Source organism: Pelmatolapia mariae, linkage group LG10_11 (genome assembly GCF_036321145.2).
Source record: "Pelmatolapia mariae isolate MD_Pm_ZW linkage group LG10_11, Pm_UMD_F_2, whole genome shotgun sequence".
Lineage (NCBI taxonomy): Eukaryota > Metazoa > Chordata > Actinopteri > Cichliformes > Cichlidae > Pelmatolapia > Pelmatolapia mariae.
This window is the reverse complement of record NC_086236.1, coordinates 28,830,196-28,851,212: the sequence shown is the minus strand read 5'-3', so window position 1 is coordinate 28,851,212 and position 21,017 is coordinate 28,830,196. Positions and strand designations below refer to the sequence as shown.

At 40.6% G+C, this 21,017-nt stretch overlaps 1 protein-coding gene across 1 annotated transcript; it reads right to left on the bottom strand.

Moving 5' to 3' along the window:
* Positions 1 to 12,444: 12,444 nt before the first annotated feature.
* Positions 12,445 to 16,839, bottom strand: zgc:171929 (uncharacterized protein LOC100124596 homolog). The gene is made up of 4 exons (XM_063484747.1): positions 16,740 to 16,839; positions 16,372 to 16,601; positions 13,425 to 13,614; positions 12,445 to 12,767 (listed from the first exon to the last, which is right to left on the bottom strand). Exons 1-4 carry the CDS (start codon positions 16,837 to 16,839, stop codon positions 12,445 to 12,447), a joined length of 843 nt encoding a protein of 280 aa, XP_063340817.1.
* Between the last annotated feature and the right edge of the window lie 4,178 nt (positions 16,840 to 21,017).

Sequence of the window (21,017 nt, the reverse complement as noted above, 5' to 3'; positions counted from 1 at the left end):
CTGGATCTTCTAATCTAGTGCCTACTGTTTTAATGACTGAGAAAAAACTCATGGAAAAAACTGCTGATTTGCAAAATGAAAGAAAGATTAAATTCCAGAAGGCTTGATGAATGAAATTTCTTTTGTTAAAGAGGTAAAAGTTACACTTGAAAAATATAATAATTTGTTGATGATCCTAAAACCCAACATGAAGCGTTGATGACTTATTTGCCAAAGGATGAGTCTGACAGACAAGAAATGTGGTTCAAGATAAAAATGCTTAGTGATTGACTGAAAAGTAAAGGTGTTGTTCAAACAAATAAAAGTGGTCTTGAAAATGAACAAGAGTGTTTGTAATGTGGGGTGTAAAGGATCAGGCAAAAGCAATAGGCCCTCCACAAGGTCTGCAGTGCTCCAAGGCAGTAATGGTTGCAGTTATTGCTCATGCAGCTGCATTAAAGGAAAAGCTTGCATTGAAAAAAAAAGTTGATCAACTGAGATGGCAAATGGAGAACCTTGAAAGTGAAGTTGAAATTGTAGCATCCACAGCTAAATTTGGAGTATTTAATGCTTCAGATTACAGCAGCATTTTTTTTTTCAACTTGTCATTCTAATGCAGGGGTCTCAAACCCACTGATGGGACTGTCATCTCATGTGAGGGCTACTTTAGTGTTCAAGTTGTACAAAAAACAAACAAACAAGAAAACACCCACAAATATTTCGAAAAGTGTAGTTTTTTTTAATTTTATTTTTTAATTTCAAATATTGTATAACAAAAAAACCCTGCAAACGTGAACGCGTTTTTTTCCCCCTCACTGTTAACTAACTGAAGCCTTTCATTTATCTACCAAATAAACACATTGGTACTCTCTTTCTGTCCAGACATGTGATAGCACTTGTGTTAAAATTTTGTTCATATTGAACAAAATATAGATGTAGACATGAGTGTACTGATACATTTTTGACTCTCTCACTGAACTAACACAGCCAGTCCCTCAAAATGTTTGTACTCTCTGCTCATATTGCCTTCATATTATATACGTTTTTGCTTTTTAAAGAACTTATTTTAAAATTGCACTCAACAACAGACAAATCCTCCCTAACAAAAAAAATAACTTCAAGGGCCAAATTTCATTATATTTCTTCACGTCAATATACATTTACACTATAGGCTAGCACCACAAAGACGTTAAAACATGTAATAATATCTACAAATACATCTCAGAGCTGTTATAACAGCACTCACTGTATTACTCAACACAACACCAATAACATTTTTGAGTGCTTATTGACACTTGCTATTTTATTATACTCTAGATGCTATCCATTTAAATAGTATTACCTGTAAACAGATTCGTTCCAGATTAACTAGTGTCACAAATTAACTGGTCAAGGTCAAACAGATGTGTATTAGACTTGCTTTTCAGATGCCGCTATCGACTAGCCGGGAAATAAACACTGAATATTTCATCTGTGACATTTGTGAGGCTAATTTAAACACAGCCCGTTATTCTTATTGCTCTTGACCAACAGTGCCAAAACCTAACCCTCTTACTTCCCCTCACACTGGGTATGAGTGGAGCCACCTGGTAGTCCATCACAACGTGCAAGAATTTGGTGATATTCACATGCAATAGACGACCACGAAAATGAGTTAACGATCTGGAGAACCTTGTCTTAGTTATCATTCCCCCCACATTTTATTACTCCAATGTGATGTCAGCATTATCGCTTCACAACTAAAGCGTGCAGTTTACTTTGTGTGCGCTCAAAAGGAGTCTACTAGCACCACCTGTGGCCAAGTGCCATAGGAGACAATCAGATTAATTTGTGACACATCTGCAACTGGCTCTATCACCACATTTTAATTCCTGTTTCATGCACAACACATTTGTAACTTTTAATGTTTTCTGTTCGTGTGTCTTGCAAATAAACCATTTAACTAAATGAACCTGTACGGTGTGATATTGCATCGAGTGAAGTTCAATAACTTTTTTTTTTTGTACACAGCTCTGGTCAGAAAAAATGTCAGGTGCTGGAAAGTCCAAAACAGCAGAATTTAACATCCTGTGGTGTCACTGTATGCAAGATGGCTATAATGGTCATGGTGTATTGTATTTGAATAAACAAAGATTCTAATTAATAGAAAATGGTCAGTTTGTAGAACAAATTCTATCCGGGAAAACAATACAGTACCCTGTTGACCAAGAGGGGGTTGCCAAGCTAAGACTGGATACGCTCTCTCTGCTCAATAACTCAGCTATATCTCAGAAACGGCTGGATATTCATTTAAAATGTATAAGCAAAGCTTTCTATAGTTGTGAATATGCTAAGAGGAAGCGTGTCGGTATGGTCTGAAGTAGAGCTGGGCGATATGACCCAAAATTCATATCTCGATATTTTTTAGCTGGATGGCGATATACGATATATATCTCGATTTTTTTTTTTAAGCCATAAGGTAAGAACAAAAAGACAAAGCTGTGTCCCAGATGTCACACAGGCACTTTTATTAACATACAGCGCAGATGTACATGAAGAAATTACTCAAAAATAAATTATCAGCATTTATTAAATAATAATGCTCCATAAATAAAATAAAACAATGTTGTTTTTGTGCATAACAAAAAGCTCACAATTGTGCAGTCAAAATGTAAACTAAAAGACGATGAGCATAATAACAAAGAGACAGATTTCACAGCTGCTCTATTCCCAAGTTCTACTGCGTGACTGACAGCCTTGAGTTTGAAATCCTCTTTGTAACCATGTCTCTTAACAGGTGCCATTTATGGTTCTTATACACACACGATACGGTAATATTACGTTGAAGCACAGTACGTATCACTCCGCGAGGCTGCACTACGGTAGCCGTAATGCTCCGACAATCCATCAAGCGGTGCGGCTCCGTAGCTTACCAAAGTCGTACTAAAACATTTTTTGACAGATTGCTGAGCGCCGTGTACCACATAAAAACGGTTCGCGGTCAGTAAGCACAACCAGAATTCATACATAAGGTGCACTGTCAATTTTTGAGAAAATGAAAGGATTTTAGGTCATGCAGCCCCTGTGGGCTGCATGTCGTTAGCGCGGTTAGCTCGCTAACACGTTGACGCCGTCCAGCCCCACGCACGGGGCGATCCGCGGTAACTCGTTAACGGAGATTTGCTGTGTTCATCTTGTCGTTGCCTGCAGGTGAAGCTATGGGGGAGGGGGAGTTGTGTTCAGTGAAGGAGAGGCGAGGCCGAGTAACGCAGCGTAGAGACAAAAATGGACGAAAGAGAGGCAAACTTGCGGCTCCACAAGTATAATTATAACGTAACATATACTATATCGATATAAACGATATTGTCACATCTTATATCTCGTATGAAAATATATCGATATTTTAAAATACTCGATATATCGCCCAGCTCTAGTCTGAAGCCTATTTCACATTTCATTCAGTTTTTTCCTGCCCATATAATGAGTTTTCCCACTCACCCAGTCTCTGGATATGTGTGAATGTTAGTAAGCACTTAAAATCCTAGAAGAAAGTGCTTGTGTTAATGGGTGAATGTGGCATGTTGTAGTAAGAGCTTTGAGTACTCCGAAAGAGTAGAAAACTGCTATATAAGTCCATTTACCATTTAAAAAATAACATCAAATATTCCTCATCAGATTATAACAATTATTTAAAATTTTATGGTTGATACCAAATATATTCAAACCCAACAGTAACACTTCCCACTATTTGCAATATTTAAAAAAGTTATTTAAAAAAACAGTAAATTCACCAAATCTTGAAAACAAAACTGAAAAATAGAATAAAAAAAATAAAATGAAATATCCATCCAGATATTTACAAACAACAGCATAAGCTTTATCCTAATTGGATGACCTAATTCTCAAATAAATTTGCAAAATAAAGTAAGAATAAAATAAGATCTCTCAATATAGCCAATATTTACAAAACTAAAAAGGGTTGGCATAGTAATTTTTAAAAAACATTCACCATGTCTTTCCCTACAATTCTCAAATTAATTTGTGTAACAAAACAGATTTTGTCTTGTTTTAAGATTGTTTGTTTTGCAAGGAACTGAACTCCACTCTCCTTTCTCCTCAATCCACTCTACAACAACAGTCTCCTGCTACCGTTACAGATTCATCCATATCCAAGTTATTTCTTATGGACGTCTCATGGGCGATGGTCAGCAAATTCCTTTTTCTTTTTTGTAATATAGTATGACAACAGGGGGCTAGGACCTATCACAGAGCATTAACTTTATCTTTGTGAGCTGCTGGAAGCTGGGGTAGAAAGTGAATAAGCTTTACTAAAATCGCTGTGATTACATCAGTATATGAAATGAGGAAACTGTTGAGTGCAGAGTTGAAAGCTGGTCCACTAGATGGCTCTATGCAGCAGACAGGCTCACATGAACAAACATTTCTCTACCAGAGACTTTTAAGGGGGTATTGCCCCCTCTTGGGCATTGCCCCCTCTTGGGAAGTGGCCTGGTCAAAGTCATGTCTAGGCCACTTCCCAAACAGCAGACAGGTCTGGCCCGGATCTGGTGTCAAGCCGGCACTGCTGGCTGACCTCTGGCATGGTACGTGGTATGTCATCCAGATATGGGCCAGCTAACTGGTGTTAATAGCACTGTTTATGTGAGGGCATGGCACATCTGACCCGATTATGGTTTGGTTTATGTGGCCCAGGCTCATAGAAAACAGGTCTGGCCCGGATCCGGCATCAAGCTGGCACTTCTGACTGCCTGGTGTCATGGCAGGGTGTATGTCAACCAGATTTGGGCCAGGTCTAGCAATGATGGCACTATTTATGTTCCTATTTTCCTATTTTAGTTAGAAGACCACAATTCCATGTAGCAATAATATACTGCTATGGTAGCCAACGTTTCAAATGCAGGATTCCTGGCTCTTTCAGTCTGCATGTCAAGAGTCTAAATGTAGTTGGGAAGCACTTAGTTGAGAGAAAGTGTGTGAATGTGGTATGAATGTTGTATAGAGCATCCATCTATCCATCTTCGCCGCTTTATCCAGGGCCGGGTCGCGGGGGCAGCAGCCTAAGCAGAGAAGCCCAGACCTCTTCCCAGCCACCTCCTCTAGCTTATCCGGGGGCACACCAAGGCGTTCCCAGGCCAGCCGAGAGATATAATCTCTCCAGCGTGTCCTGGGTCTGCCCCGGGGCCTCCTCCTGGTGGGACATGCCCGGAACACCTCGCCCAGGAGTCGCCCAGGAGGCATCCTTGTCAGATGCCCGAACCACCTCAGCTGGCTCCTTTCAATGTGGAGGAGCAGCGGCTCTACTCTGAGCCCCTCCCGGATGGCTGAACTTCTCACCCTGTCTCTAAGGGAGAGGCCAGCCACCGTTCGGAGGAAGCTCATTTCCGTCGCTTGTATCCGCGATCTCGTTCTTTCGGTCACTACCCACAGCTCGTGGTCATAGTTGAGGGTAGGGACGTAGATCGACCGGTATATTGAGAGCTTCGCTTTTGCACTCAGCTCTCTCTGAGAGCATCACTGCGGCCGCAGCACCAATCCATCTGTCGATCTCCGGCTCCATTCTCCCATCACCCGCGAACAAGACCCCGAGATACTTGAACTCCTCCACTTGGACTCTCCGTGAATCGCTACCTTATCGTGGTGGAGGGGTTTGTGTGTCCCAGGGATCCCAGGGATCCCAGGGGCTATGTTGTCAGGGGGGGTTTTGCCCCCTGGTAGGGTCTCCCATGGCAAATTGGTCCTGGGTGAGGGACCAAACAAAGAGGGATTCAGAAGACCCCTATGTTGTATAGAGCATTTTGAGTAATCTGGGAGAGTAGAAAAGCACTATATAAGAATCAGTCCATTCACTGTGCAAACAGAGTTTTGTCATGTTACTTTTGCACTACTGCGTTCCGGCACATGTTGTTATTACATGGCTTGATTAAGGTACACATTAATCAATTAAATGTAATGTCTGGGGCATCTGGGGCCAGAGCTGAAACTGTTCGGGGGCCAGAGCTGAAACTGTTCTGGGCCAGCAGTGTGTCTGCAACTGGCCCTTGGCTACACAAAACTTACACATACCCACATACCGCAAAGAATGACAGCCCTTTGGTGGCTCAGATCAGGTTTGCCAGAGGTAATCCACACATGGGCCAGCACAGGACCATCAGTGAGTCTGCAACTGGTCTTGTGTTGGCCCATATGTGTTAGGTTTGGATTTTTTTCCTCTTAATAATAAACACCTAATACAAGTAAACACAAAATAAACTGCATTTTGTGTTTACTTGTTTTAGTTTTGTCTAATATTTAAATGTGTTTGATGATCTGAAACATGACGTAATGAGAAGGAAACAACAAAGTATAAATGGGACATGGCAGAAACTTGCATCATGACGAGTAATATAATTTATTTAAACCCCAAATCATAGACAGATTACTCATGACTGCAGAATTTAGAGGCACCTAAAAGGTCCCAAAACAAAACAAGAAACCCCCATTTCATTTTCACAGTAAAGGCTACAGGGTGCAGAGCAGAGCCTGAACTTTTAAGGGGCCTTGAGGTCAGAAAGCACTTGAGGTGTGGTATTATGTAGACATTAATAAATAAGAACCTATTAAAGATGTGACATATTTAATTTCTTAAGAAACATGCCAATAGTTATGTTAATCCCAAAATTTCCTTGCAAATCATCATATGCAATGTATAATGGATCTCAATGTGGAAATTATATTTGTAGCCAAACCTATGATGGTCCAGGTGAGCTCCAGTGTTTTTCCTATGCCCTCCCTGTGTTCCCCCCCAGTATCCGCCCTGGGGCAGAGCCCTCGTCATGCCACCTGCTCAGCTCACCTGTTCCTGATCCTCAAGTAATCCACAGAGGTTATTTAAGATCAGCATCCTCAGCTCTTTTTTGCCAGTTATTCAGCTAACTGCACTTGCCACGTCTCCCCATCATTCCGCTAGCATGCATCTCAGGAACCTCTGGATGTTGATCTCCACGGCAAGGCACACGTTCTATCGCCACACAGTTCACCACTCTGGTTTGCATCATTTGCCACTTCCACCTACCTGTCTTCCTGCCACCGTCTTTTGTCGATCAATGGAAAAACAGGGTTGGCGTCAACCTACTCACTCACCACTCTAGGAGCTCACCTAGCCATCCAGTTCCCTCAGAGCTGTTTGCGCTCCACCTGCCAATTCTGCCTCTTTTGCCTTCATCCCATAAATCCCTCCTTTGTTTTGCCATTCATTCCCGTGTTTAAGTCAATAAATTAGTTGAAACCTTATCGTTGTCTCCCGTATGCTTTTTGGTCCTAGTTTTCGCATTAGCCCCCGGATTCCCGTGACAGAACCATAAAAACTAAAAAGACAATAACAAAAAATCTTAGAGTACATAAAAAATTCTAAATTCTATATAATTTTACTTAATTTTGATTTTATTTAATTTGACAATTTGTTGGTAAAGGGGTGACTTGCATTTTTATGGCAGGTATTTTTGGCCTAAGTGTAAACCATGCTCCTTGACATGTAGCACTGGGTTGGCTCTTTGTACCCCAGAGTCCGGGTACAAAAGTAAATTAAATTCAGTTTTGTTTATATAGTGTAATCACCTCAAGGTGCTTTATATTGCAAGGTGTGTGTGTTTGTGTAATTTCAAACCGTCATTTAAACTGCCTGCAAACCTGAGCGTATATGTTTTTTCTTCTATTCTCACTCCAACTACGTGAAAACCTACTTCTCCTCCTCTTACTTCAAGAATAAATGCGTTAATCATTCTGATGCAAAATATTAACTGATCTCACTCAGAAAATTTGATTCAGTGGTGAAAGTCTGTATTGTGGTTACGAATGCTGTTTTCAATGAGCCAATTTTCAAATATAAATTTTAAACTCTTTTAAAAATGTTTGTCTTTTTGTTTTGTTTTTTAAGTGGCAGGTATTTCAAATTCAACATTTCTATCAGCTCAACAAAGATCAGCAAACAGACAAACTATGTGCAGTTTGTTACCCAGTGTCTTGCTAGCTAAAGGTCCAGATGCTGTATTTCACAGGAAGAGAAAAGAGTGTCAGATAAATTCACTAAGAGATGGACAAAAGTGTGAGAAAAAACAGGACTTGAGAGGAAGAATAAAGGTTAGATTTAAAGGTAAAAATGCTCAGTGACAAAAGCTTACATGTGATATAATTTCAATCAATTGTTTGGATATTCCTGGGGAAAAAATGGTGTATTAACTTTGTGTTATGCAATGTCGCATGAAAATACTTGGTAGTTTGTATGGGATGAAAAGGTTTGCTTGTCGCACTGTGGTGACCTTATTGTAAAGCACTGCACTGGATCGGTGCGCAGTGGCTGTGGTGCCTGTGGTCAGTGTTGGTTTACATCAAGTTTAGGAGAATAATTTGCATTTAAAATGATAATGGTTAAATCAATTAACTGAATTCCACCTTTATACCAATTGTATACAGTCTAGTACAGGGGTGGGCAATCTCAGTCCACGAGGGCCGGTGTCCCTGCAGGTTTTAGATGTTTCCTCGAACCAACACAGCTGATTTAAATGGCTAAATTAGCTCCTCAACATGTCTTCAGTTCTCCAGAGGCCTGGTAACGAACTAATCATGTGATTCAGGTGTGTTGACCCAAGGTGAGATCTAAAACCTGCAGGGACACCGGCCCTCGTGGACTGAGATTGCCCACCCCTGGTCTAGTATAAAGACAACATAGAGTTTAATGTCAGTGTAGACCACTGTAACCCTCATTTTCAGTGTTGGGGAGTAACGGAATACATGTACCGCCGTTACGTATTTAAAATACAAAATATGAGTAACTGTATTCCGTTACAGTTACCGTTTAAAAAGGTGGTATTTAGAATACAGTTACTTTGTTGAAATAAATGGATTACACGGCGGTACTTTCCTGTTTCATATTGTGGCGGGTCAGGACTGTTTGGGTTTTGTTTGACAGCTACGTTCTGTTGTTCCAGGTGGCAGCGTTACGGTTGCCATGGTTACAGGGTGACGCTCTCTCTGCGTTTTTCCTGGGTGAGAGAGCGCCTTTTTGTTGTTGTTGTTGTGCTAAGCTAATAGGCAGAATGCTACAGAATGCTCTAAAGAATGTAGCATCATGGGCAGTGTAGTCCGTGCTGCAGGGAGAATGGACTGCCATACTCGTTATGTGTCTGTGAGCGTGAGGAGGGAGAAAAAGGTGAGTGGAAAAGTACGAGTTGTCATTGAGCAAAAACGGGAGCTGGAAGCATGTAAATATAATAATAACCACTGCAGCCAAGAAGAGTGCCTGACGAGCCCAGTTGTAAGTACGCTATTAAGACTCGACTGTACGCTGTGTTCGTGTTTTCCTCCGAAACAATAAGTTCCGTTGGAGCAGCCTTTCAACGCCTCTCTGTCTCTCGCAAGCAAAGTTGACCCACACAACAAAGTAAAGCTATTTTTCGGCTACAAGCCCGACACGGAACCGCCGTATTAGCCAGAGGTCCCTTTACTACGGTTCGGAGCCGCGGACCTTCAGTAACAGTAATAAATCACATTCACGTAGTTGTAAAAAGCATGATAATATATTAAGTAATCCAAAGTATTCAGAATACGTTACTCTCATTGAGTAACGTAACGGAATACGTTACAGAATACATTTTGGGACATGTATTCTGTAATCTGTAGTGGAATACATTTTAAAAGTAACCTTCCCAACACTGCTCATTTTACTTTTTGATTGTGGAGGCAAAATCACTCTCTACAATGTAGGCAGAAACAGAAAACTGATTCAAACTGAGTGCATCATTAGAATTAGAATTTACATTCACATATTTGTATCATGTACTAATATTATTTTTATCATTATACTAACATAGCACAAGGTTCAGTTACCTTTGTACAAAACTGGTTAGTAGCATTGTCCTTCAAGGAACTCTGAATACATTTCTTACTCTGAATACATTTCAGAGCCTGTTGTAGATGTGGAAACTACAGTTAACTGTACTTATACTTAAGTAAAGTAAGTCTATCATTTTGCCACCTCTGATAAAGTGTGTTTCTGCCAAATGATGGCGATGTTTGTGGTGAAAGTCAGTATTGTTTTTTACTAACTGTTCTGAAGACGTAGCAGGACGTGTCATTTGCAGGCCTGGCCACAAGAGGGTGGTCACAAACTTGGCTTAGTGCAGACAAACCAGTTATAACCAGTTCAGCCATATACTTCTTCTGGGTTAGGGTTAGGTTGATCAGGTTTAATGCTTATGTCCATGTGTGTTCGCCGAGGGAGCTGTAAGGTACAATGCTACAACCACAGAATATGTTAGTGTGCCTCAGTGAATTACACTTTTCCCACTCAAGTCCTGAGGAGTCATCTGAATAGGAAGAACACGATCCAGGCAGTCAACACCTATGCCGCACCATGCCATTTACTACTGTCAGATAATGGAAGTGGCTGATATTGAAAAATACTACAAATTGCTGGATAAAGCTGGACTGAAAGACAACACAGAGGTACTAAGCTGGAAGCACAGAAACAAGCTCTAAGCACAAGATCCATAGAAGCTGGGCTCTTTCATACCAGGCAAGACCCCAGGTGCAGACTGTGCAAATATAGCTCTGAGACAATCCAGCACATAACAGCAGGGTGCAAGATGCCAGCACGCAGGGCATGCATGGAACGCCATAACCTTGTGGCCAGCATAGTATACAGAAACAATTAGGCTGAGTATGGCCTGGAAGTCACAGGGTCAAAGGATACACTGAGAATGACCGAGCTAAGATCCTGTGGGCCTTCCAGACAAACTAGTGATGGCCAAACTACTGGATATAGTAGTGTTGGGCAAGCAGAGGAAGTCAGCTAGATGTAACAATAGCAAGTGATAGCAACATCAGGAAGAAGAAACATCAGAAACTCAAGAAAATTCAAGAGCTGAGAGAGGAGCTAGAGAAGATATGGAGGGTGAAGGTAACAGAGCCCCCCGCCCAGGAGAAGTAAAGATACTGCAGAGGCCCCTCAAGCTCCCAGGCCTCTGGTAGAGGACAAATGCATGAAGGATAAAAGACCATCTGAAGGGATGAGTGGGGAATTATACACACACACACACACACACACACACACACACACACACACGCACACACACACACACACACACACACACACACACACACACACACACACACACACACACACACACACACACACACTTATTTCTCACTAATTCCCTAGATCTAGATTACTAGACTAGTAATCTGGCATACTGGGTGCCTGATGCCTGATGGACTGACACACATGTGGGCTGATGGGTGTATATATATATATATAATGTTTTAAATATAATTTGATATAGGGGCAGCACGGTGGCACGGTAATTAGCACTGTTGCCTCACAGCCTGAGTTCAATTCCCCCATCAGGCCAGGGTCTTTCTGTGTGGAGTTTGGATGTTCTCGCTGTGTTTGTGTGGCTTCTCCCAGGTACTCCCACAGTCCAAAGACATGCAGTTAGTGTGGATAGGTTAATTGGAAACACTAAATTGCCCGCAGGTGTGAATGTGGTAGTGAATGTGAGTGCGACTGGTTGTCTCCTGTTTATGTGTTAGCTCTGCAACAGACTGGCGACCTGTCCAGGGTGTACCCTGCCTCTTGCCCTAAGACAGCTGGGATAGGCTCCAGCGCCCCCCACGGCTCTAAAAAGGATAAGTGGAAGCGAATGTATGGATAATTTGATATAATTATATAGGCTATGTGCCAGCTTGAAGGGCTGTTGTGCACCAGCACTGACAGCAACCCGTTCATTACTTTTCATTAGTAATGCTGAATTGCCCAACCAAATCACTTAAAGCAACCAGCACCATCCCTACCGTTCTTTTCACAGAGAGAAAAAAATAAAGTAAAAATAGATACAGCAAAGTCCTCACTGCTGGTAGCACCAACTATAGAGAAGTGCAGGATAAGGGACAGCAGAAAACAACCCACAAGCACAGGTGCATATTAGATTTATCCAAGTAGTAGTAGTAAAAGGAACTTTGCACCACCTTAAGGTAAGGGTAAATTTAGTTTTATTTCCAAAATATATATAAGTTCAGTGGTTCTTCCTATTACAAAAATATAAATGACAATAAAATCAGTTTTGCAAGGCTGCTTTTCTGATAACTGAAAGAAAACACAACATAAAGTACCTACCTAACTGTTAATGAAAAGTATTTATTTTTTCCTAGCAAACATTTGGAATCTCTTTATTAGTACTGCTAACTTAACAGGTCAGGCTTAGTGGGTTACAGATAGATTAAAAACATTAAGAATAATGTACAAACCTTCATTTTTATTTTAAGGTTTTGATTAAAAGCATTTGCTAAAAGCAAAAACGTAAATAAGCACAAAAGGGTATTAGCGCAAGTATACTGACACACATGGCCTACATATTATACAAGGGAATACTTACTTCTGAATAGTTTTGTAACATCTACGAAATAATGTAGCATGTAGCATTAGAATAAAACCTACATGTAGTATGCAGAGGCTGGGTACAGCAAATAGGGACTGAGTTTACGATCTTCTGATGGAAAGGTGCTGTTCTCATGAGCCTGACGACGGTAGTACCTGCGGAGAGCAGGGCTGCCAGGGTGGCACTGTCTCACATGGAGGAAGTACTCATCAGGCCGGCTTGATGTATAACCACAATCCTCACACACAAAGATCTTGGAGCGTCTCTGGCGGTAAGCATACTGCTGATGTACGCCATGAATCTTTCTCATATGGGACTCCAGAGAGCAACGCTGTGTGAAAGCTTTCTCACACAGCTCACACTTGTAGGGACGGATACCTGTAGCAGTGAGAGACAAAAGACAGTTTCTCCTTTAAGCTTTCCACCAAGGCTGACATTGTCAGAGAGCTCATGTAATAACTGAACGCAGATTTTCCATTTATTTAAATGTTTTGTTTGTTGACTTTAAAGTTACTGTAAATCCCACAAAGGAATTCTTGCAGATTTCAATCAATTGTAAAAAGCTTGGAAAGAAAGTGACTGGACTTCTTAAAGTTTTTTTTAACACGTTTCATCTGTCATCCACAAAGCTTCTTTAGGTTTAAAACCAAATGATGGAGACTCCCAGGTATTTAAACCCTAGCGCAGGGGTGGGGAACTCCAGGCCTCAAGGGCCGGTGTCCTGCAGGTTTTAGATGTGTCCTTGAACCAACACAGCTAATTTAAATGGATGAGAGGTGAACGGTCTTTAAAAATCTTGAAGATGTCCAGTCACTTTTCTTTCCAAGCTCCTTAGATTATCATGAACTGGATGACTTAGAACCTACATTTCAATCAAGTGCAACTAATGTTACACAGCAAACCCATTAATCCCTTAATTATATTATCAGTAACATATATAATAAAATGTACTCCCTTGTAATAAAATTGATTGTGATTCTTTTAATTTGATAAAGATTAGTGGATTCAACAAAATACATTTAGAACATTCCTAACCTGTGTGTGTTCGCATATGTCTCTTTAGGTCGAAGGTATCATTGAATCCTTTGCCACAGAACCGACAAGGATGCCTCTTCACCAGGCTGTGGCACTTCAAGTGGCGGGTCAACATGCGTTGTAGAGGGAAGATCTTGTGGCACACTGAGCAAACAAAGTCACCTGAGACAGGGGAAGCACGGGGACGTGGCTGATGGGAAAAGAACTACTGAATAAATATGACAAAACTTCACTGTAACAATCATCTTTTCTCTGCTCTGTTTAGCTTACAAGTAACAAACAGGATTACAAATCGCTAATACATGGTACAGTGTACCAAGACACCAGTACACCTTCCATGCAAATAGTTCCTTTATAAGCCATTAAATCATAATGAGTGGGTACGGAGTTCTTGAATTGATCCTATATATACATTTTATCTGTGCAGATAAAATATTGCAGCCCCAATAATTAGTCTAGTGCATCACCCCTAGCTTTTTCCGTCATTCAGTGACATCAAGCATGGCATAAAAAAGCACAGTTTTTTTAAATATAGATATATTTTCTTAAATAGAGCTAAATTAATCTCACTGTATAATATTAGCCTTAAAAGTTTAATAATATTATCAAGAATGCATCAAGAATTTTATTTTTTATCCTTTCCACAGCAGTTCAAAAGCAGATATGTACAATGCAATCAACAGACCTATACGAATAATGAATTTCTTGGCCACTAAAGGGAGCACAAATGTCAGTCTACTGAACTCAAACTTGATTGCACAGAAGACCAGTGAATAAGAAATGGATAGTTTTACAATTTGATTTGCATAATATGGCACCTTTTTCTTGGTAGATTATGTTCACAGTATGAGCACCCATGAAAGCAGATGAAATTGCCAGCCATGTGTCCGTGTTCAGTAGTTAGGGTATACTGAGAATAGCTCTAGTAAAAATCACAAAGTCAGCTGTTCTATTAATTGTCACAAATGCTTAACAGATTTTCTGCTAACAAAATAGATGGGAAGTTCAAAAGGGTCCTGTGTTTGAGTTTCTTTCGCCCTCTTTTAGTGGTTATGACCTCATAGGGCAGTATTTTTCTCACATGTAAAGTAGTTCTGTCCCTCTCCAACATATCTGCCTGTGTGTGCATTCCTGGACTTACCTACTGCCTTATAGTTGTATGAAAAATATGATTTTTAATCTTAATAACTATTTAAAGAACTTGAAATAAATGGTTGTTTTTTAGTTAAATGGAAAATGTATCAGACGTGTTACATAAACTTGGAGCATTCCACATTGTAGGTCAAATAATGAGCACATCTAAAATGACCTGAAAGTCCTCTACCAGAGGCCTGAGAGCTTGAGGATCCTGCACAGTATCTTATCTATTTGCATGATTGGACAGGGACCTCAAATGTCATTCCTTGAATCTGCTGGAGCCACTTGCCCAGTTTGAGGGTCACCACTCCGATTACCACTGTTGCCTATATATATGGAAAAATGAATTCTGCGGTCTACCAAAACATCCTGAAGGAGAATGTCTGGTCATCTGTTCATGACCTCAAGCTGAAGCCCCCTTAGGTTCCTGACCTGAGATTCTGTGGCATGACCTTAATAAGGTGGTTCATGCTCAAAAACCCTCTAATACAGTGGTTTCCAAACTTTTTTTGCTAGGCCCCCCTTTGTTTTACAAGAAAAATGTTCGCGCCCCCCACCATGTGCCTTTTTTCACGTCACGCTGTGTGCCACGTTATTGTTTACATGAGATGAATTGCAGAATGGCGGATAGAGACAAAATACTGTTACTGTTAATCTTACTATCTTCAGGTTTTACACGCTTACATATACACACGTAGTTACTGTCCCTCCATTTAGAAAGGCAGAGGCGTCACGGTGTAATTATTTTATGTGTAGCTGTTTTTTTCCTGTGTAATAATATTCAACATTGCTATCAATACATTATTCAAAAAATGCCTCTCTGTGCAAAATGGGTTCAAAAACATAAACAACTGTGGGATGCTGTTTGTCCGTGGTTTGGACAGGGGGAACAAATTGTGGCAGGATCAGCCTGATGTTATTTGTATCTCACTGTAACTTTACTGTATAAAGAACTAACATCTCCAAAATGTCAGGAGTAGTTAGCCATTACAAGAAGTGTTTGTGAACTAAAAATCAAGAATGTGGGATTCTGTTTGTCCGTGATTTGGAGAGCCCAGCGCGTGCTCCCAACGCAGGGAAAACCAAGGCAGGGGAGACCTACCTTGGCACTTGTGCAGGTGAAGCCAAAGGGAAGATATGCTTCACCATATTTTCTAGTCTTTGGCTTGGAAGGAAGTTGGTTTGGAAACATATTTGGCGATGCTTCATATCCTGCTTTGCGTTTGTGTGTGTATATCCAAGTGTTTTCTCATACTAGGTTTTCTGATTGTTGGGGTTATATTATATATTGCCTTGAGATAACTATTATGAACTCAATCAATCAAAAAAAATGTAATTATAGTTGTATTGAACTGAACTGATTTCCCAAGCACACTGCATCTACCCCCCCCCGCCCGCCCGCCCGCCCGCCCCCAACATACAAAGTTGTGATGAAAGCCACATATATATCAAGTGGAAGAGAAAAAAATGACTCAGAGAATGTAATATAGAATATTACCCTTTCCCTGATTGCTGATTGAATTTACTACCATCTCATGCTTTTGAACTGTAAGCTACAACAAACACCTCTGTTAACTCTGTGTCTTACATCACAAAAAATGTGAGTCTGATGATGCATATATTCCAAAGGCAGTCGTCTGTGGTCCTGCCTAAGGTCATGTCCTAAGAATCCTTGCCCAAATTTCTAACCTCCTACTAGTCCATCACTAGTCCAACAGTCACATGATGCTAATAACTATGCACTGAACACTGGGTTAGTTGTTCACATTAAAGGAGTGATATTGTATTTTGGCAAGAAAACCTTTCTCACCTTTGCTCTGCTGACCAGTGCCATTGTACTGGGATGGTAGGAGCCCCGGAGCATCACAGTTGACCAGTCCGGCCTGGTATCAGCTCTTGGTCCTCCCAGTCCTGCTAAAGGTACTGGCACTATAATTCCTCTTGTTGCATCATGTCCTAAGGTGATTACTGGCTGAGGCATGGCGGCAGGCTCTTGGGTGCCAGGACTGCAGGATATCTGTTTTTCAATATTTTCACTCACTAGATAGATAGATAGATAGATAGATAGATTACATGACTAAATTACGACGTTGAAGTAAATTACTGTGATACAGACTAATTGGTACGGCTTTAACATTTTGACAGCAGAAATTAAACTAAACCACTTGAAATTCATACCTTGTGGATTTTCTTCTTTCCACTCATGTTGTTCTGATTCTTTCCACTGCCATGCTCCACATGGCCCACGTTTCTTTTTCACAAGGAAAGACCTTGGCATCCTTTAAATCTGTCACTTCTTGGTTTTCTTCTATTTCCTGACCTGTCTCTTACCTAAACGTTGCCCCCTGATCCTGTCACAGTGCTAAGAGATTTAATTTGCTAATGTCCAATGTTCTGCTCTTACAAGTGCAACCATCTCCTTTGACAGTCAGTAAGTAGAGTGTCCTAGTAAAATCACAGCACTCATTTTCATAACACTCTCTGGAAAGGATGGTGAATGTTTTAGCTCTGGTAAAGGATGGGGAGGGAGAGATGGGCGGTTGGAGCGTCACTCTTAGCAGGAGTACACCTGTGCTGATTGTGCGTGTGTGCCATTTTAACTGGTCCTCCACCAGTTTTGCATGTCAGGTAGTGAGAATCCGGGGAGCTTCACATTCAAGTGGCCCTTGGCATGCAAATTTTGGATCTGGACCAAGCCCTGGCCCCAGACAAAGGGCATGGCCTAAGTAACAGGAGCAAGCACAGTGGAGCCACAGCCTTAACTGCTAGGTAAATTAGCCCTTTCTCTTTTTTATGGCTTTTCTGTTGCAGTTGTTTGAAGGAATTACAGAGCTTCTTTGAATGCATACAAAGGACATTCATACACAATAAAAAAGATGTCAAGCACTTGCAGTCTATTGACTGAATTGTTTACATAATTACATATATGATGGCACCTTTTGTGTTGTCCCCTGGTACTTGCACAGTGAATGTAGGAATAATTTACACCCTCTGTAGCACTGAACAGAAAAGCATTATATGGAAATATATGACAGTGAAAAAAGTATCCAGTATCCAGAAGTCTGTTAGATACTGGATAGGCAACATGAACATATAGAAAAGATTTTCCCTCAGTCTTGTGAGAACTGTAACAACAATTAATTTTGCTGATTTACAATCCCCCTTTGCTGCAGGTAAACAAATGGACCCAAATTATGCCAGAACCACTAGAAGGTAAAGAAGTAAACTGCCCGTTCTTGTCCAATTGTCTGCAGTTGGTGTATGTTTAACAGGAAAATGAACTGCATGTATCTTATTTCACTGGGCGTGCATAACAAATTCAAACAGTCTGAGTGTAAGTCAGAGTCTAAACCTCATCATGCAAATCTCAGTAGAGGTCACTCCAAGACCATCAGGAGGATCATGTAGTATAAACTGTACAGTAGTACAAACACAGATCTGCTCTACCTATCTGCTACATTTGTGTGCCGTAAGTCCCATATTTTAACTGCTTACTAAGCATTTATATTGTAGATATTGGCCATTGAATATGAGGGTTCAGAAAGTGATGAATGTAATGCAAATCTGGAAAACATTTGTTAATAGCTACATAAAACACAACTGCAGAGTCTGTATTTATTTCAGTTTATAAAGGAGGATAAGCGTATATTGTCCTACTTTACTCAAGATATAAATTTTTGTAAGTAAAATATGTTCAGACAGACTAATTAAATTCAGATTTTGATAATAAATCTTTTGCTGTGTAATGTTAGTGTTTGTATTGTTAGTGTATTGTTGTATTGTTAGTGTTTCCTAAATGTGCTTTAAGGCTGTTGACTATACTGTGAGGTTCCCTTCTGAAGCTGCACTCTAACTGTATGCAAAGCACATGCCTGTGTGCAGCAGCATGAAAATTAAATGGTAACAAGGCAGCTCCACATTATTTTGCAGTAAACAAAAAACTGTTCGTTTGAATAATATCTAATACCTATCACTCTGTCTACTCACTGACGTGTCAGTATAGTACAGAGTGAAAGAAAAAGCCACAGATTAAGATATTCAAACACAGCCTTCCTCAGAGGATAGTCACTGTTGCAAGTTTTGACAAATGCATATTAAACTTGAAAACGTTTGAAAATTAAAAAAAGGTAACCTTCATGTCAGTAACAAGAGGAGACTTGATAGCTTTCTTTCTTTCTTTACCTTTAGGTGAACGGCTTGTCTGAACTTGAACATGAATGTAAAAGAGACTGAGTTTAGCTGTTCATGTGTGTCATGGTTAGCCACGCCCTTATTTTCTTTTTCAGTTGGATTTAAAAGTGTGCTTGTGCATTTGTCTGTTGATTGATAGCAACTAATCTTTAGTAACTGAAACCACAATTTAGAGTTAGGAGCATTTTATCAGCTGACATTAATGCATTGTATGAGGTACAAGGCTGCATAATTACTTCCCCAGGCTTTATATTACCTTTCACTGTATATGTATTGTGTCATAAGAGCTTTTTTAGTTTAGCCATTCAGTTAGTTTTGGACAGTTTCTCATATAGTGCTGCATATTGTATACACTCTCTCTCTCTCTCTCTCTCTCTCGATCACTCTAACAAACATATCGATTCAAACTGACAATTAACTGAGCTACAGTTCATTTGTCATTTGTTTGTCACTGTGAAATTTATATTTTACAATAATTTCATTCATTTGCAAATTTTTTAAATGTAAAAAAAAAAAAAAAGCTGTAACAATGTTTAAAAATCATACATTGTCTTTTCTGGTTATGTTATGACATCTTACCTTAAGAAAATGAAACATCTTGCATTCCTCTTTAATCAAAATTTGAGCCAAATCACAAATATTGATCCATATGATTATGTCAAGGCCTAGCGCTGTCTAGTCTTCCTGCTTGAGACTCTTTCATGGATGTCTGCCACTATGATGGTCCCTGGATCTTGTTCAGGGAGGTTATTGTGGTCTGCTCTTAGATCCACTAACCACTGAGCAATGTTTCATCCTTCTCCCATATTCTCTTCCAGTATTGCTCTGTCTCCAGCCTTGGCAGGGCTGTTCTCATATTGTTCCCCTGGAACTGAGAGTACACTTTGGATGGCTCAGGGAAGAACAGCTGGTTTATTGCCCTGGCTTCTATCTCTGTGGTATACCTCTTCAAGTGGTTAGTCAAGGATATGAGTGTTTGCTTGGCAGTTTCTAAGGCCACAGATATGGACCGCTTATTGTACTTCTTAAGCATCCCTTTCTTCATCACATCTTTTAACAGCTCTGGCAGTTAGTTGGCTAACTGTCCTGTGTTCTGCCTTTATCTTGGCCTCTAGTTTCCTTCACCACAGAGGGTACTGCTCCTTGTGGCTGTTATCTTTTAGGCAAGCATCTCAAGAATCACTGTTACTGTGATAGATCAGTCGGTTGGTTTCAGTAACAGTAGCAGTAAGGATTGGACATAAATACTGCATTCACATCTTCTAGTTACTGCTGAAATCTCAATTTACAAAGATAAGATAAGATAAGATAACCTTTATTAGTCCCACATGTGGGAAATTTGTTTTGTCACAGCAGGAAGTGGACAGTGCAAAAGTTATGAAGGACAATTAGAATAAAATAAAATAAAAATGAATACAGTACACAACTGTACAGAATAGAATAAAAATAGAATACTATATACAGTAGAATAAAATAGAATAAAATATACAATAGGATAAAAATAGAATACAAATGCTATATACAACAGAGTGAAAAATACAACGGTGCCAGAAAGATTATTGCACATTTGTGTTATTGCACATTTGTGGATGTGTGTGTATGATCAGTTAAAGTCTTTGTTGTGGAGTCTGACAGCAGTGGGGAGGAAAGACCTGCGAAATCTCTCCGTCCCACACCGTGGGTGCCGCAGTCTCCCACTGAAGGAGCTGCTCAGTGCTGTCACAGTCTCATGCATGGGGTGGGAGATGTTGTCCAGCAGGGATGACAGCTTAGCCACCATTCTCCTGTCACTCACAACCTCCACTGGGTCCAGAGGGCATCCTAGAACAGAGCTGGCCCTTCGGATCAGCCTGTTCAGTCTCTTCCTGTCCCCAGCAGAGATGCTGCCACCCCAGCAGACCACACCATAAAAGATGGCTGAGGCCACCACAGAGTCATAGAAGGTCTTCAGGAGTGGGCCCTCCACTCCAAACGACCTGAGTCTCCGCAGCAGGTACAGCCTGCTCTGCCCTTTCCTGTAGAGGGCGTCTGAGTTATGAGTCCAGTCCAGTTTGTTGTTCAGATGAACACCAAGGTACCTGTAGCTGTCCACAGTCTCAATGTCCATACCTTGGATGTTCAGTGGTTGCAGTGGAGGATGTTTGTGCCTGCGGAAGTCTACCACCAGCTCCTTGGTTTTACTGGCATTGATCTGGAGGTAGTTCAGCTGGCACCAGTCCACAAAGTCCTGAGTCAGTCCTCTGTACTCCTTGTCGTCCCCATCAG

Bases quoted from the DNA above. Each gene is read 5' to 3' on its own strand.
- zgc:171929 (XM_063484747.1), bottom strand. From the start codon at position 16,839: ATGCCAAGGTCTTTCCTTGTGAAAAAGAAACGTGGGCCATGTGGAGCA. The intron at 16,602-16,739 runs GTATGAATTTCA...CTATCTATCTAG, and splicing joins GAAAGAAGAAAATCCACAAG to TGAGTGAAAATATTGAAAAA. The intron at 12,768-13,424 runs GTTAGGAATGTT...TCACTGCTACAG, and splicing joins ACATATGCGAACACACACAG to GTATCCGTCCCTACAAGTGT.